The sequence below is a fragment of the Ixodes scapularis genome, unplaced genomic scaffold (genome assembly GCF_016920785.2).
Source record: "Ixodes scapularis isolate PalLabHiFi unplaced genomic scaffold, ASM1692078v2 PGA_scaffold11__112_contigs__length_91849675, whole genome shotgun sequence".
Taxonomy (NCBI): domain Eukaryota; kingdom Metazoa; phylum Arthropoda; class Arachnida; order Ixodida; family Ixodidae; genus Ixodes; species Ixodes scapularis.
The window spans coordinates 75,899,228-75,917,494 of record NW_024609837.1 but is presented as its reverse complement, the minus strand read 5'-3'; the positions used below and the strand labels follow the sequence as shown (position 1 = coordinate 75,917,494).

At 44.2% G+C, this 18,267-nt stretch overlaps 1 protein-coding gene across 6 annotated transcripts; it reads right to left on the bottom strand.

Moving 5' to 3' along the window:
* Positions 1-4,289: 4,289 nt before the first annotated feature.
* LOC115315296 lies at positions 4,290-18,011 on the bottom strand. Of its 6 annotated transcripts, XR_005715256.2 has the most exons (8): positions 17,809-18,011; positions 12,420-12,455; positions 12,216-12,336; positions 11,777-11,935; positions 11,516-11,631; positions 8,465-8,552; positions 5,596-5,685; positions 4,290-4,433 (listed from the first exon to the last, which is right to left on the bottom strand). XR_005715256.2 is itself a non-coding variant. In XM_040209357.2 (5 exons), exons 1-4 carry the CDS (start codon positions 17,928-17,930, stop codon positions 5,637-5,639), a joined length of 375 nt encoding a protein of 124 aa, XP_040065291.1. In that variant the 5' UTR covers positions 17,931-18,011; the 3' UTR covers positions 4,290-4,433; positions 5,596-5,636. The 6 variants fall into 6 exon arrangements, 1 of the variants encoding a protein (XP_040065291.1); XR_005715255.2 differs by lacking the exon at positions 12,420-12,455; XR_005715257.2 differs by lacking the exon at positions 12,420-12,455 and having other exon boundaries at positions 12,253-12,336.
* Positions 18,012-18,267: the final 256 nt, after the last annotated feature.

Below are 18,267 nucleotides of genomic sequence, written 5' to 3'. Positions count from 1 at the left end.
CGGCGTTGGTGTGGGTGCATGCTTATTTCGATTCGCATCAGCAATTGCTGGGCGTACGAATTTGTCAGTGTTGTTTCTTCTCGTGTCGTGCTTCGTGTGTGCTTATGTGGGTGGGTGTCTTTATGCGTAAGTGCGTGTGTGCCCGCGTGTTCGTTTACATGCGTGTTCGAGTGAGTGACTAATATAAGTTCATCGGTTTGAATGACCGCGCTCCATCTCAAATTTTATTATATATATATATTTTTTTATTGGTGTCTAAATGATTTCGCGTGCCCTCTATCCGTTAGTTTAGTTTATTTTTGAATGTGTATACGTGCTGAATATGTGAGTTGAATCGCTGCTATATTGCAGAGTCGATTTGTGTACGCGCAAGAAATCTAACAAAACAATTAAGTAAAAAATAGTGCGTCATTTCCACTTTTAATACAAAAAAAGACTGTTTCACGCTCCCAAACGATCATCCACTGATGCACGGTCGGCAGCGTACAAAACTGCACATCAAGAATATACGCTTAATCACATTGTTTTAGTCATAAACTAAATATCATGTTAGCAAATAATTTTAAACAATTTTGGAATGTCGTTAATCCCAAGTGTCAGTCCAACATTGTTCTTTAATCATCCGGTGGTATAGATATACCAGAAACTGAAAGTGCACGTGTATTAAATGAAGTTTTTAGTTTGTCATTTACAACCTCTGATGTTAACCAAGTACAGGTATTGTCGTTCCCCGATTTTTTGCCTATGGACTTGAGGTAGGCTTGAGAGCTCTTTTTCTCGGAAGCCGTGCAGGTCATGAGGAGGTGTTCGACGCCGGGTCAGGTTCAATGGTGTCCGGTTGACGGCTTCCTCGTCGTGCTAGTGAGGCACTGTCAGTAGTTGCGCCAGCGTTCTGCCACGTCGGGACGAAAGAGGACTGTTTCGAATCTCCTAAAACCCATCCGAAGCGGATCGGGGTCAGGGACCTGTAGACACGTCAAGTGCTTTTTGCGCCGCGTTAGCCGGCTCCTTTGGATCATCTCGTCCGGGGCGTATTGTTCGCCTCTCTGGGTTAGGGCCGAAGGCGACAGGGTTGCCAGGTTGGACGACCCGTCTGTAAGCAGAGAGGAGCTCGTGAGGGGCTAGGTTGGACTCCTCGTTCCCGAGGACGCACGAGGGGCCAGGAAGGAATCCAGCGAATTGGGAGCGTCGTTCCCTGGTCCCCTTCGACCAAGAGGTCCAGGCGTTTTATTTCAAGCACTCTAACGCTGCCCGTGTGACGCCGTTTCCATTCGCGGACTGCTTCTGGGAGTCTGCGTAGACTCGAAAAACACCCATCTTTCGAGGGGGGGCTCGGTGGTGCTCTACGACGAGTTGAATTGCCCGCCAGTTCGGCGTTTTTGGCGCTCGTGCCGTGCGACAGACGGATTGGCCGCGTATCTTCGTCACGGACAAAGTGCATAGCCGCCGCTGCATCTCCGTGTTCAATTGTTGACGCGTCCGTGTACGCCTCTGGGAGTCGCGAAGGGTCGGCCCACTCGCGCACCGTGCGTTCAGGCTGTCGATAGCTATCGTTGGGAGGAGCCCATATCGCCAGTAGACAAAATGACCAGGTACGTTCAAAATAAGTCCTGTTAGAAGACAATTTAATGCGAAACAATAATTCTACAAGATGTCAAAGTTCATCCGGGAATATTCGACAGTAATTGTAGGATTTTTTATCGCGTTAGCAGGCCAGCAAATTACTCTGTATTCAGCCTATATTGGCACTGAAATACATTCAGGATTATGAACTACAGGGTGTTACGTCACCCTTTTGTTTGTGGTTTTTGCTGACGCGAAAGTGTTTTTGTTGTATTATTTTTCCTCCCGGCGTCTTATCCAAATGTTTAAAAAAAAATGTCGATGAACAATGACAGTAATTTTAATATTACGAGCGTTAAAAAAAAAGAGACCTGAATGCGACGTAGTTGGATCACACGTGTCTGTAAGGACAGTCTTTGTCAAAGACTGTCCTTACAGACACGTGTGATTCAACTACGTCGCCTGCAGGCCCTCTTCAAAGACTCTTTGACGTAACTTCGATGTTCAGGTCGTTGATCTAAAGAGGTGCTGAGATTGAAAAGAACACTAAACGTGTGAGTTAAATGGTGTCGTGACCCTCTGCACGTCACACTTACCTCTACACATCACGCTTTTTTTTTTTGTCATAGTGAAGAGAAAACACTGTAGTTGGCCATTTGAAAGTTCTGACAATTATTTGTACATTGTTCATTTTCTAATTATGGTATAAAATATTCAGAAGTTTTTGTATACTTAATTTCACACGTCCAATAAATGACTCAATACAAATTTATATAAAACCTAATTGTTTTTATTTATCGTTGTATGAGGTAAATTTTTTCCTTTACATTGTGTTAAAAATACTGCCGCCTCGTACTATCGAGACGAAGAAATTTGTCGTAAAGTGACAGGTATGTCAGCTTGAAAAAGTGGGGCTATATACAGTTGTGCATACGTAACTAAGGTATGCCATTTCAAATTCCGAACCAAAATGCTTAAAAAAACATGCAAAAAAATTTGCAAACAGTCTAGATGGAAAGTAATGTTAGAAAACGAATTTACAACGAAGAAACAAAAAATTTAGGGAATTATTTTCGACTCAATACGCATTTGTAGCTGGCGGCCGCGGAAGCCGCCGCTGGTCACGTAGTACACATGTGCGCCGTCGCGCGGCGCCGGTGTCGCCTCAAAGTCACGCCGCTGCCGCACGCTAACCGCTCATTCACACTGGAAGCGGATCCGCGTTCGCAAAGCGGTTGCCAACGCGGTTGTATAAAGATCCAGTACAATTGCACGCGCACTCGATGACATCAAGTACGCGTGCAATTGCACTGGATCTTTATACAACCGCGTTCGCAACGGCTTTGTGAACGCGTATCCGCTTCCTGTGTAAATGAGCAGTAAGCGTGGTGCACGCCCGTTTTAACGCGTTTCTCCACGCCGCTGCCGCCTCCGCCGCGCATTCGTCTGCTCCGCGGCGCCACCGCCGTCATCTGACCGGCGCAAATGTCTCTCACGTCTGCTCGCGCTTTTTCAAGAGCTTCCTTTGGGCTCTAACCGCTCATTCACACTGGAAGCGGATCCGCGTTCGAAAAGTGGTGGCGAACGCGGTTGTATAAAGATCCAGTAGAATTGCAAGCGCACTTGATGTCATCGAGTTCGCGTGCAATTGTATTGGATCTTTATATAACCGCGTTCGCAACCGCTTTGGGAACGCGTATCCGCTTCCAGTGTGAATGAGCAGTAAGTGTGGTGCACGGCCGTTTTAATGCGTTTCTCCACGCCGCTGCCACCACCGCCGCGCATTCGTCTCCTCCGCGGCGCCGCCGCCGTCATCTGACCGGCGCACAGGTCTCACGTCTGCTCGCTCTTTTTCAGGAGCTTCCTTTGGGCTCTAACCGCTCATTCACACTGGAAGCGGATCCGTGTTCGAAAAGTGGTTGCGAACGCGGTTGTATAGAGATCCAGTAGAATTGCAAGCGCACTTGATGTCATCGAGTTGGCGTGCAATTGTATTGGATCTTTATATAACCGCGTTCGCAACCGCTTTGGGGACGCGTATCCGCTTCCAGTTTGAATGAGCAGTCCCCTATGAAAATGGTTAATGCCATTTGAAAGTCATATTATTGCCAAATGGCAACAGCTGTTTACAAATAGTCAATCAGCAGGCAACAGATGTTAATCGTCATTGAGACGTCACCCTGCTGACCCGGATAGCCATTTCGCCACCGTCAACTTTTTGCCGTTCTATTGGTTATTGTCGGTGTATCATCAGTGTATCTACATGTTAACGTTAAATGGCTAAAGGAGGCAATCAAAGGACTATACATTTTATAATCTTTTGACTGCCTCCAATAGCCAATTAGCATTAGCATGTAGATAAACTGGCAATGCACCGACAATAACCAATAGAACAGCAAAAAGTTGACGGTGGCGAAATGGCTATCCGGGTCAACAAGATGACATCTCAATGACGATTAACATCTGTTGCCTGCTGATTGACTGCTCTTAAACACCTGTTGCCATTTGACAATAATACAAAATGGCATCAACCATTTTTATAAGGGCATAATTATCACATAGACGTCATTTGATTGAATTTCGTGACCATTTCGCCATTGTCAACCCCTCGTAAACTTTAAGCTGGCCAGCCGAAAAACTGCAATAGTTTACATGGCCTACCATTGATTCCATGCCTGATACACATAGTGCCGGCTTGCAATATGGGAAGAAAACAAAGACTGAAGGACGATTTAAAGACCCAAAATTTATTTATCACAATGTCATTAAAATGACGTGTTTTTTTTCAAGACTAAGTTAATCACCCAAATGTAAACGATGAGTGAAAAAATAACCTTTCCTTGCTTCCTGACATGTCTGTGAGGTGTCAGCTGAAAGAAGAAAAACATTATAAATTAAGTGGGCATATAACCAGAAATATTCTTGCAGCACATTCAAAAATATGCACAGAAGAACCTTGCTCATGTTTTCTCGGCTGTTATGTTCACGGAAACCGGTCCTATCGAACGTCCAAAAGTATATATGTGTTAGAATTACAGGCTTCATGAATTTCCTTCTTGGTTCTTATGCCCAAACACTGCCACTCAAGGTGGCCGGCATGACTACTAGGAACACACACCCAGTTCCTTTTGCTTTACTCCCTTTATTTTACCTCCTTTCCTCTCTGCATCGTGTTTGTTGCTTGGTCCTGTATGACAGTAAGAGATTCAGGCTCTCACGACACCCCATTTTTCTTTACCACCTCCATGCCACCATGTTCAAGCAGTGCTGATTGCATCAAGCCACACTGCTTTGACGTGGCATGCAGGGTGCAGTGATTTGTTTGAGGCAGCTGTGGTTTAGCTCGATGGGCTCAGAATTTTTGCATCCTTATATTTCAATATTTTTTTAACTGCAACTATAGACAACGCATCACTGCGATGGTGCGGCTGTCGGCACAGCACATGTACACATGTGTCTGCTCACATACAAATCTAGTTCCTGCGTATGCAGTGCCCATAGCTGCTGTCGGCAAACACAAGCTTGTCTGTAAACAGTGTGTTACTTACAGTTCAACCACAATTTTAAGAAGTGTTGAAAAAATTGTCAACATATAAAATAAGGCAATCTTTTTTACAGCCATAAAAGCTAAGGTAAGATAAACAGAGAATACAGCTTCCTGAAACATCTATAGCTATCCCAAGGGCATTATCAGTTGTTACATCTTCGCTCATATCATGATCCTTTATTGTGACTGTATAAAGATGCACCAGCAGGATTCTACTGTATTTCACACAATGTTTGAATGTGCAATTGCTTTAACTTCCACAACACATCAGCCAACCGCAGGTTGTCAAAATGTCAACTCCACAATAATGTAATAAGTATGAATACAATAATAATCCCTGGAAAAGGGGTACAAGGGGGAGAAAGGTCAAAGAGGAATCTCCTTTGTCCCCTTGTTCCCCATTTTATTTGATGTGATTATTATTGTCATTCTTGTCTTGAATAAAAGGGTCTACTCGTGTCTCTTAAGAGAGGGAAGCAGCTTACCTGGAAGAGCATAGAGCCCCCGGGACAGCAATCGAGAGAGGCTATCCTCGACTTGCTTCCCCACATTGCTGTACTCCGTGAAGGTGCGAGCTGAAAGAGCAAGTGAGAATTGCAATTTAAAATGATAATAGCCCCTAGAAAGCTACACTCAAGTATTGGTACCTTTTTCCTCATTGTCCAGTTCTGCCAAAACGGTCATTCATCCATTTGGATGGCGAAATTCGTTCATGCGCATGCAGGTTGTGGGAACTGCCATGTTGTTATTGCATCATTACTTGAATTTAATGTGAATATTCACTTTACCTTAGACAAAGAGTTATCTATTACTTTTGATAAGATCTTTGGATGCTTGGCAATTTTAACAGCAGCCTGGGGGGCCCACTCATAGATGCACCACTCTTCAATCAGTTTGGGGAGTGCGTCTTTAAACGCTCACTTTTTATCGTACGGGAGGAAGCACCATCTATCCCCTAACATCGGAAATAATTTTTCTTTAGAAATTAAAGCTATGATGGTAGCACAAGAAAAGTTTCGTACAAAAAAATATAGGCAAAATAGGGACAAAAAAATTTTTTTTGGTCATGGGTCCCGAGTCAAGGGGTCAAGAAATAGATTAATCTTGTGTGTTAACATTTTTTTCAAAGCAAAAACATGACAGGACTATGTTATCAAGTGTATAGCTCTTTTTACTGTGGTCATAATGAGGTGGCATAGCCTTTGTCATTTGCCCAATAATGCTCAACAAACACAAAACTAAAACAAAAATTCTCGCAGACCAAGAGCCATTACTACATGCAGTGCAAGTTTTGAGGGTAAACATTTTGGCAGAAGCCTGCCTGGTCGGGAGAAAGCTTAAAAACTCAAAAACATCCGTCCACACGCCCGCATCTGTGTTCCCTACATAAAGGGGACTAGCGAAGCGCTGTCATGTATGCTGGTAAAAGAAAGTATTCAGGTGTCCCACAAACCGGTAGCAACACTTTGACGTATGATGCTGCGAATTTAAGGTCATCCCTCTAAACAAAGAGCGCAGGGCATTGTATATTCAATTCCATGCCACCTACATTGGAAAAACAAAGAACTTCCCAGAAAGAATTCAACAACACAAAAACAACTGCAAATTCGACCACGAGCGCAGCGCTGTTGCAGAGCACTGTGAGGACAATGAATATCGCATCAACTTTGCCAACACCCTCATAAATGTTGAGACAAACTTCTGCCAGCAGCTTTTTATAGTCATGGCATATCCAAACAACACCAGGAAACATCAATAGGTCCACTGGCACATTGCCATCATGCTACGTGAACGGACTCGGCCACCTAACGAAGTGAAAAAAAAAGAGACTATCGTAGAAGAAAACAAAGCTGTTGTCCCCTATCTGGAAGCAGTCACCCCTGAAGAAAAAAACAAGCTGTTTTTGAAACGTTGGGACCTTGTTGTAGGATATGGTTGGTGATTTTTTTTCAAATTCCAATGTATGAGTTTTGCATTTGTTTGAGTCATCATTCACTTTTTTACCATATTTACCCGCATAATGAACACACCTCTTTATTCTGAAATTGACATATATTTCGGGGGTGCGTTCCTTATGCAGGGTAAATTTCTGCATTTACACACTTCGCGAAAATGTAATTTTAGGTGGCAGTATGACACGGCAAAGTACTGTGGCATGTCTCCACTGACGACGGCGCATTGACGGCTGGTCGTGGGCGCGCTACAATAACCATGTTCTACAATTGGGAAACCTTTTTTTAGGGTGCTTTCGGTGTGCCTTCTGTCAAAGGAAAAGCGCCCTTTTAGTGAATAGTAAAAAAATCCTGCATGTAAGAAATTTAGGTGTCCAATAAAAGCATATGACCAAATAAGATCATATAAAATCCTTATAAAAACGTATAAGAACAATATAGGAAATTTATAATAATATATAAGAAGTTTTAAGAAACTGAAAAGAAGTTTCTTATAACTTCAAATATAATTTTATATTGTTCTTATATGTTTTTATAAGGTTCTTGTATTTTCTTATATGATCTTATTGGATCATACGCGTTTGTTGGACATAAATTTTTTTTATACATTTAAGATTTTTTTACTAGGGAAGCTCACTCAGCATGGTGAATGACGCGACCGTCCTTAGGCCTAACCACTTTCACGATTTCACTGTCCGAAAGCACACTACAGATGACCGCGTGTTTGTTGACATCAATGTATTCGGTGGGCGAAACATGTCCAAAGCTGGGCAATTCCTCGACCTCAGCTTTGGTCCCCATACGTGTATGCGCCGCTCGGTTTCACTCTTGATCACATCCGCAACTACACACTTGCAGCCATGAAAGCATGTACCGCTATGCTTTGCCTGGTTTGAAGTGGCCTGGCCGCTTGGCGGCGAAAGAAAATTGGCTTGATGGCTAGCCGAGTTGGACGTAGTTTGAGACTCATGGAGCGAGTAGACACGGTAAATAAAAACATTCTAAAAACTTCTCAGGTGTTCCTCAAGCTTTGAGTACTGTGACCTATTTAAAGCTTGAGTAATTAACATTCACCTCTAAGCTGACTGTGGTGGTAACTACGCACCCACCGGGTCAATCAACCACCTCCCTCTCGTTACCTGACCCCGCCTTCTGCACATGGTTATGGGCGGGAGTGTAACACATGGCGAAAGGTAGACATATGACTGGTCCAACGAGCATGTAGCTTCTACTACGACTTCAGCTGGTCATTCAACAGAGTATAGTGATGCAGCACAAAAAATTTGTGCCATTTCAGAATGTCTGAAGGAGAACACACCCTCAAACATCCTGAAACTGTAGAGAGTTTCCTGCAAAGCCATTCGATTTGATTGGCCAAGCAGTAAATAAAAGGTACACTCACCAAAGCACTGTGTCGCCCATGATAAGCCTGCAACTCCCTTCAATAATTGGGAAACAACCAAAAAGCCACAGGAATGTAGCACTGGATCCTGAAACAGAGAAAAAACAGCAAAAAGCAGGAATTGACACAATATACAAACCGCTTCAGCGAGTGACACTTAAAACTAGCTACATTTCTTTGGGCACCGTCTTTTTATTACAGATAATTGTGAGTGAGGACGTGCTGTCATTATTTTTCTAGCCCTGTAAACCTTTCCCATTCGAAGGTCTCCGACGTCGGTTTCGCAAACTTCATAAAATCTGCCATTGCTCCATTATCAAGTTCTGGAGCAAGTGACAAGTTAAAATTTCAATGGTGGAGGCTCACAGACATTAAGCACCTGCTTCAAGCCCCTCGGCTGTCGAGAAAACACTATGTCAACCGCTCCGAAACATAGGTTTTGTGCAGAAGAGAGATTGAAGTATGCTACTGATTCAGTAGAACTACATCATATTCATCAACCATCGTTAGCCGATTCACTATGCGACTCATCGTGAAAACGAGACTTGGACTTGGCCAGGGCAATATGTTTTACAGACAAATGTTTACCGATTTGACGGACGCTGTCATTTTATTAAGCAGCCTTATATATTTGCTCTTTATGAAGCAGATGAAGAGGAGCAAAACACAAATAGTGCTATGGACAACGGCAAGTTGAAGAAGTGATAGGACAACCGCTTCTTGTGGTTCTTCAACTTGTCCTCGTACTGCCATTTGTGTATCACTATTGTTTGAGCAACTTGTCAAGCGGTTCAATTCAGTACCCGTGAAGCGGCTTGTCAAAGGCCTTGTCACTAAAGCAGGGAACGTACAGACAACAAATCACTTTGATGGTGATGACCACAACATTTTCATGTCATCTCAGAAAAATCGCCCCCCCCCCCCCAAAAAAAAAAAAAAAACTGATCCTGCACTTATGTTGCAGAATGTGTCCATCGTCTGACGGCAGAGACTGGAGGGTCACACTGCAGTTCTCTTCGTGCGTTACACTCCCAGTTTCAATGCGGTGACCAATAAATGTTTCGGTGATGCAAAAAAATAGAAAGAAAAAAAAAGACATTGCTCTGAATATTTTGTTGTTCCCTTTATTTAACTTATCAAAACAAATTTCCCGTTAATTGGACCTCAAGATAAACGTGACACGCCGACCTATTAGGGATAACAGCAATCCAGTCCTCATCAAATTAACTGAGGACAATAAAAAAAAACAAGGAGGTCATGCAATAATTGTATAAGGGAATGGCAACGGTCCTAGGAAGATAGGCTTCAGTTTGTGCAGTATCATTGATTTCCTCATTAGACAAGTGTCATCAACTTTGGCCACTGCTCATGCATTACATTTTAGAGTGAAGCACACTGTACAATGGCATGTTTACTCCATGACATGCCAACCTTTTGCTGGGTTCCCAATTATCCTGAATAACACAAAAATTTGCAAATAAAAGAAGCAGTTAGATCAATAGGTCACAAAAATCTATGTGAAACGAGCAGTCTAGATCAGTGCATGCAGGGTGACTCCATGTGGGGCTGTATAGGAGCTTTACAACCACCCCAATAGCTTGTTAAATCAAACCCAATTATTCTCTGCTAAATGTGTGAGCTACATGGTCTTGGTAGACAGTTCAAATTCCTCACTTACCCCGCATATAAGTCCTAGAGTTGTATTCACACTGCTTGCGTTTGCTTTGGCCTCCACCCCCCCACCCATTTTCTCCCACACTAGGTGGCAGAAACACTGTTCTTATCCTGCATGTGGCTCATTATTAAAAGCCTTTTGGCTTTTCAATTTAAGTAAATGCACATATTGAAAAGGAGCTTATTGCCTAGTAATCAGGGCTACGAGAAAATTTTGAAGTGTAGAATATATGAAGTTTGCTAGACCTACGGCGGACAATATTTACCCTCCAAATCAAAGCAGCACCAAATGTGTCAGCCATGTGCCCATGACAACTTCAGATGAGACTAATGACAAATGCATAAAGCATATGATAATTACAGAACGACCCGATACTATGACCCAGAAAGTTGAACAAGCTTACGTGAACACGCTTACAAAAAGATATCTAGAATGCCAAAGAATCAATGGAAATAAAAATAGAAAGACTTGACTGATCCTCTCTGAAGTCCCGATCTTGGTATCAATAGCATGCATCGATGCTTACAATCATGCTCTGCGGGGTGGCCAGAAAACACACTTGAGTGAAGCTCCCAATCATTATGCTCTTAGGTGGACAAAAGGCTCACTTCAAACAGCTTTCAGCAATAAAAAAAAGCATGCCAGATACTAACATAACATGGTTTCCCCAAAAATAAAACATATAAATCTCCAACATCTTTAGGGGCTAAGGAAACAACCAAGGACGCACAAGAATGAAGCACCTCATCCCAAAGTGAATGGAACGCCAAGGTGCAACACATCGCTCTCCTAAGCAACTAACACGACTTACAATTTTTTTAACACCTTCCTCGTAAACTAAGAGCGGGAATATTAATTATAATTACATGTGGTGCATCGCCTTCAGGATTGCTGGATGATGTGAAACTCTGGAAGATCTTCAAGATTAAAGTGAGCAGAAATTTTTTACTTGGCCTGAAAATGTCTCATACTTTGTATCTTGTTCAGAGTTAAGCAATAACACCATAGCTATCTACTAACACATTACGCCTAGAAAGTATCACCTACGTAAGACAAGAATGATTCAGACACTACCTATTGATAGCGCCATTTTGTAAAAGAGACTTGCACAGTCTGCTCACTCTCCATGTGGCACACCCATGAGTTCTTTCGCCGGGCAGATGTGCCAGACGCATATTAAATCTCTCACACCGGCCTCCATGTCCACAACAAGGCTTTAACATTTCAGAAGTGTGGTCACGTGGCCATGCCCCTCTGCAGATTGACTGCTGTGGTGACATGTAGCTCAACAGCGGTGGACTTCTCCTACTAGAACCTCAACATGGAAGGAATGAATTCCCAAGGGCTACGGCAGAGTGTGCGGAACTTGAACTGACCGGCTGTGGCAGCAAACCCTCTCCAAGTTCCAGCCACCATTTCAACAGGGACGACGGGGAGCACAGGCTTTGTCAGTAGCGACGGCACCCCCACGAGCCAAAGTCCGTGGCAGCACCTGCGACAAAAGAGCCCTTGCATAATCCCTGTCACCACTCCGGCTGGGATCACAGGGAGCACAAATGATGGCGGTGGAGCCACCACGAGCCAGAGCTACATGGCAGCACCTGCAGCAGCGAGGCCCCCACAAGTATACCACTCACCATCTTGAATGGGAACTCGGGGAGCGCAAGCGTTGGGAGGCGACGACAGCGCCACCACCAAAAATGATGTGGCAGCACAAGAACCAGGTTCTGATGACAACAGGCGCTGACATCCAAGTCAACTTGGTGGCTGTCCAACCAAACAGACGTGACGCGTACCTGAGAAGGCAAATAATGTTTTGTAGTGATCGAAGTGGCCAAAAAGTTGCCAAGCAAAACTCAGCATTCAACTCTTATGATGAGCCACGCTGTTTCGACTATGATCGACATATATCTGCGAATCGCTCTAAACCGCAGAAGTGTGAAGGCTGCATCAGTTTTAATGGACATGGACAATTAATGGACCATTTTTGTGTGCAGGCAACAAACTGCCAGCGAAAACAGTGATGAAAACTCTAGTGAGTTACTAGGACACTGCTAAATAAATAGGACAGCTTACCATCATCTCCTATTGATATCTGCCATTAAGCCTGTACCTCGGCACTGTAGGTGATGTCAGTGGTGTCCGTCTCAGGGAACTCAAACTAGTAGTTCACTGAGCAACTCCTCCTTGACCAGGCCTGCAGCGATTATAAATATGAAGAACAGATATGTTACGTTACATACATGACACAGGATAGAAAAGGCACAGACAGTACCATACCTTCCAAGTTTGGGGACACCAAATTCGGGATAATTTCTAAGCAGGGGAGGGGGGGGGGGGTGTTTTAAAAAGAAATATTGAGAACAAATTTGCATGAAGACAACTTCATTATATTTATATATTGCACTGCCTATGCTCATGGGATTGCAGCCGTCCGCAGTGATGGCAAAAACTCTTCTTTAGTACAAAAGAGAGGGGGAGGGTAATTTCTCTTTTCGGGAGGTTTTTCTGTCAATCATACAAACTGATCAAAATTTAAGAGACTTCTGGGTAATACGGGGAAGTTGGCAGGTGTGCAATACTAAACAGACACAATTTGCTACCGGCAATGGCAAAAGAGAATGCAGGTTGGATCAGCTATGCATAGAGGTACTTTGAACAACATATACCTTATAGAGTGTACTCACGCAAGGCTAGCGAGCGGTGCACTCTGGGTACATCACCATATTTGTGTTCGTGAAAGCAGACAGCGGAATGCGCACAGCCTCACGGGCCACACTATGAAGCTAGCATTCTACGGTTCAGGTGACACCACGCATGAAAAAGATGTCGCTCTTGTGCGACAGTCTGCTGTTGCACAAGGAAAAAAGATGAACTGGAGAAAAAAACACAAGGACAGCAGGCGTTGCAGACTCCCAGTTTCTGCAAATCCCGAGAGTCCGAACATGCGTGCAAAATGGTTTGGACACTCCACTTGAAACGAGAATGACTCACTAGCATCATTGGGCAAAGCCCACACAAACCTCATGACAAGTGGAGAGTATGTGAGCATGTTAGTGAAGTTAATTAGTGCCCGTCTATTTTGTGTGTCCAAATAAATAAATAAATAAATAAATATATATATATATATATATATATATATATATATATATATATATATATATGAGTAAAGCTATACGCACTCCGGAATGCACTTCGGACGGAAATGGCTATACGCACTCCGCTTTTCTCGCATAAAACGAGTGGTCACAACGAATTTTCTAAGCGGAGGCATGGCATAGGGGTCAAGGTGTCCGCTTCATACGCAAGTGGACGCGGGTTCCATCCGCAGTGGGCCTGCTTTTTTTTCTTTTTTTTTTTTCTCAAACATTTTGTTTTGTCGAGGCATTTGGCGATATTTAGGACATTTTTTTTTTTGCGATAAACAGTAAAAAAAAAAAAAAAATCGAATGTTGTTGAGAAACTTCGCAAAACTAAATGGTATGGGACTCCCTTTCGAGGTGCGATCGGGGACAGCGGGGCTTGGATTGCCGGCTGGACGCCGCGAAGCGGCGTGTACTGGTTACGATTTGTAATTAGCAGCCGATACTGTCGCCGCGAAGCGGCGTGAACGCAGGCGGGGGGCTGTGTTAACGAGCTCCCCAGTGATACACGCGCCGTTCTAAAAGGGTGGCCCGAGCGGCATGATCTCTCGGAGGAGTGCGCATAGCCATTTCCGTCCGAAGTGCACTCCGGAGTGCGTATAGCTTTACTCAATATATATAAATATATAGGACCGAAGCGCTCAAGTTTCGCCGCTGACTACAGCGCCATTCCAGCCCCTGGCGGGACGCCCGAATCCGAGTGGCTCGTTGTTTTTCGCCTCGCTTCTCCGTCGTAGGCAGTCGGATAAAACATTCATTGCGATAGAGACGATATAAAAGCCCGGCTGGCACAAATATTTCGTTGTTGATCGCAGCAACAACCTCCGATATCGTTGTAGTCAATCCTTAAAATTCTACCGCTCCCCTGAAAAGCCGTGTGAGACTCGAACGGCGCCAAGCCTGGACCACGTCGGTGCTCCGACAAAAGTAAGTTTCTCGTTCGTTGGAAGATCAGTTTTGCTAAATACGCGGGAAAAACTAAATGGAATTGGTGTCAGAATAGAAACAGAATGACTACCGAACGCGGGAAAGTCAGTTGGCAGTGCCTGCGTGACGGAATATTTGATTTTCGTGCGCGTCTGTCGCTTCCCTCGAGGTGTTTGACGAGGCTTCGGTCGCGATGTGGGATCCCTTTGGCACGAATATGTCAACTATAATCACTGGCAGGGTGAGAACGGCAGGGAGAAGCTTCTGTTCCTCCAGCACTAGCTTCCTACCTTCGACAGGGTTTCTATCTCTCGAGCGTTCACGTGCAGCCACATCGCAGCGAAGGGCAACGAAGACGTGCTGGAGCTCGGCCGTTCACAAGGGGCGCCCTGCCTGCCTTTTTACTTTGTCAGCATACTTCTAGCTAGGGGAGGGGCTTTTGGGGGTTGCGAGTGCAGCTTTCTTCTGCCGTGTGTGTTTCTTAATCGCTGTTACCGTTTTTTTAGCTGTTTATAGCCATCATGTACGACGCTATAATATATAGACATGCATCCCCCCCCCCTCTCAAACAACACACACAAGGAATGCACTTCTAAACCACCTCAACCAGCCAGGCCCCCCTCCCCCTCCCCCTTTTTAAAATAAAAAGAAAGCCTGATTACGTTTTTACTTGCTAGAGACGAATAATAGTTTCTATTATTTCGTGTCGATTTTCCGCTGATCACACCAGAGATATTATATTATTGATTTATTTTTCAGTGGGGGCGGTTCAGTTTTGATTCCAACAACGTCAGCGAGGATCTGCAGCGTGCACTTCGTGAACACCTGCAAGGACAACGCTGAGGCTCATCTTGCAACAAGTTACTAGACGAGATGCCAGCTGAGGTGTTTAATAAAGAATAAATGCAGGGAACCTACCAACCCTGTAGCTGCTCGTGAAATATTCTTAGTTAATTTAAATTAATTTTCACTCCCTCGCTCGAAGATACAGGTGACCTTTGCTTATCTATTTTGCATTCTCTATATGTGCCTGGTTCTTAGCCTGTTAAAAGTATTGTTAGTTGATTGGCAACTTCTGTAGTCTCTTTCGTCTTCGAGTTGCATGTTTCGGTTTAGTCTGTACCCCAAGATTCAATATAGCTTGGCTAAAGATGGATAAGCTTAGGTGACGACTGCTTTCTCACGAACTGGGAGACATCTTTCTCACCAAATCCGTCTCGTCTCGTCATAATCAACGATATTGAAAAACAAAAATTTTGCATAGTCCGCACAGCCTAAAATTTCAGCTTTTAAAAGTATTGCCCGGATAATACGGTACATTCCTGGAAACGCTCGAAAACATGCCAACATGCCACGAAAGAAACTTTATTCAGTGAAGCAGCAATCATGGATTATTTTTCCAGAAAATAAAAATTGTTCTACTAATGACAACCTATCATGTGTCACTGGTGTTTTCTTTGCTACACAACATTTCCCTCCTAAAATATCCCACACAGTAAAGTATGAATCAAGCCCCCACCCAATATTTGAAAATCTTGCATGTGGACTGGACAACTTGAACCTGAAAGAGAAATGAAGTTTTTTTATAAATCCATCCAACTGAACACTGTCATGAAAATTCGACTAAAATTATGTGCAGTCACATGCATAGCAGAGATTTATGCTGGAGATTTAGTCTAGGCTAGCCTCTTTTCGTTTTCAACTGTTTTGCCCCTTTTCCTGACAGAATCTCGCGGCACATTATTGCTCAAACTCGCAGAAAAAGTACCATTAATCAGCAGGAGCAGGTCCCAGTAACTGCAACCTACTGCCTCAGTGAAGTGGAACAAAAATACCTGGTAATAAATCTACGAGGCATTTGTTCAGGTCGTGCCCTGGCGTTTTAGTCCCCTACTGCTGAGGCAGGCTGATGCAGGAAGAGTGTTCAACAATACTAATAAAATTACGAGCGTCGGCACAATGCTCGCACCGGTCCGCGACTCCAGCCCAGCGAGGACCTAGTCTCAATTGTACGCAGGAAACTTCTCTTCCCGGAATTATCACCCTATGCGCGCACGATCCCCGACACGTTAATATTTCTTCGACGTGGGTGAGCCCGAAAAGCTATCCCACTCGTAGCCTCTAGTGCGAGAACGTAGTCTGCCGGTGGTTCAGCGACCGAAAAATAGTATCGCGACTTCGTCTAACAGGACTCACGAGAACAGTGGTTCATTGTGGTTAGTAATCTTAAAGGCACAATGTTATTACAGAGCAAAATTTAAACAAGGGACGCTCACCTGTAAAGTTATCTCGTAGGCGCCGCACGGCCGGCACGGCCGTACACTCGAGGCGGACCCGACTCGTTGGCGGGGAAATCAACCGCTTTCTCGGTGGAAGATGCGTGTTATTGAAGCTTCTCTATCGTTTCTTGACTCACCATGAGAAATAATTCTCGCACGCTTTCTATCCCTATCTAAATCTTCACTGTACGCTCGAAACACCTGCGACGCCAATGCAACGCTACGAACACGACCGACGCTACACGACCATGTGTTGTACTGCGGTGGCGCTACCGGATGGATGGATGGATGAATACGGCTGAGCCCTTTGGATCGGGCGGTAGCTTACGCCACCTAGCCATTTTGTTTTACCATTTAAGCTTAGAATATTTAAATGTGAAATCTATATTCACTCCGCAGTGCAAAGAAAGTGAGGCTATGAAACCCCCTTGCCATCAGTGAATAAGAAAATACCTAGTTTTCTCTCGATTTCTGCCACCATTCACTTAATCTTTGCTTGGTAATCTCTACAGTCTTGAAATCCACTCTCCCTTCGCTGTCTCTAAAACCCAATGACTTTATTAAATCTATGTTGTCTTCGGTAGGCATAGGGTGAAGCCCTTTACAGTAGAGTATCAAGTGCTCAGCCGTCTCGTCCTCCTCTCCACAAGCAATGCACACTGTATCCATTTCCTGGTACTTCACTCTGTATGTTCTGGTTCGCAGAATACCCGTTCTTGCCTCAAACAGCAGTGAGCTTCCCCTAGAATTGTCATAAATGCTTTCTTTGGCAATAACTCTTTTGTTTAATCTATAGCTTTCCAGAGCAGTCTTTGTCTGCATTCCCTCTAGCCACCGATCCCTTTCTGTGGCCTTAACTAGCTACCATCGCAATTTCGAAGCGCCCCCTGGTTGGGTGAATCGATTCTATAGCACATGACATAGATCAAACGGCTCCAACCACAATGTTTTCATTTTTTACGCGTTTCGCTCGCGTCGCTTGAGATCAACCACAGCGATAAGACGCGCGGGCCGACAAAGAAACCTGGCCAGCACAGATATGGGTAGGCAGCGATGCGTGCCGACGCGAAGTGACGACCCACGTGCGATAAAACGTTTGACAGGTCGACCGACGTGTTGGGTGACCGAAGCATGGCTTCGCGATTAGAACTCGCAACCCGTCGGACGGTTTGACGAAAAGCGCGAGGAGAGATGCTCGCCTAAGGAAAATACCTGTCAGAATACACTTCTCGGGCGCGATTAGGCAAAGGCAGGGCAAGGAAACTAACCAAGGAGATGCTTGAACGGAAGCTTAGGAGGACACAGAGAAAAAAGGCTTACCTTCGAGAAGCACCGAGGAATGAGCCAATTGAGCAGTGCCCATAACCTCCAGGGCTGTTCATTCTTGCTCGCGTGGTGCCTCGCCACTTATTAGTCGCAAAATCCATTCTCGGACGCGGCATATCGGATCGATATGAGTTCTACGTAAAAATAAAAGACACACCAAACCGCAACAAGGCTTCGGAAGCTTCGACGCAAATGAAGTTCAGGGTGGATTGGATTGGCTTGTGAAAGACTTTGTTTCGAGGTGCATAATAAATGCGAAAATAAAAAAGTTAACGTGACATTATTCGTAAAACAGTGGCGAACCGAAACAATAAAACGTTTTAACAAACTGAAGAAACTGAAACAAATGTATTAAAATAAAAGTTTTATACGCGATCCGAAACTTCGCTTATCCACACAACTACGACAGGATTTTAGTTTCGGTTTGGAATCGGAGGCTGCGTATTTTCGACA

Bases quoted from the DNA above. Each gene is read 5' to 3' on its own strand.
- LOC115315296 (XM_040209357.2), bottom strand. From the start codon at position 17,930: ATGCCGCGTCCGAGAATGGATTTTGCGACTAATAAGTGGCGAGGCACC. The intron at 11,632-17,808 runs GTAAGCCTTTTT...CTTTTGTCGCAG, and splicing joins TTCCTCGGTGCTTCTCGAAG to GTGCTGCCACGGACTTTGGC. The intron at 8,553-11,515 runs GTCAGTTCAAGT...TCTCTGTTTCAG, and splicing joins AGGGTTTGCTGCCACAGCCG to GATCCAGTGCTACATTCCTG.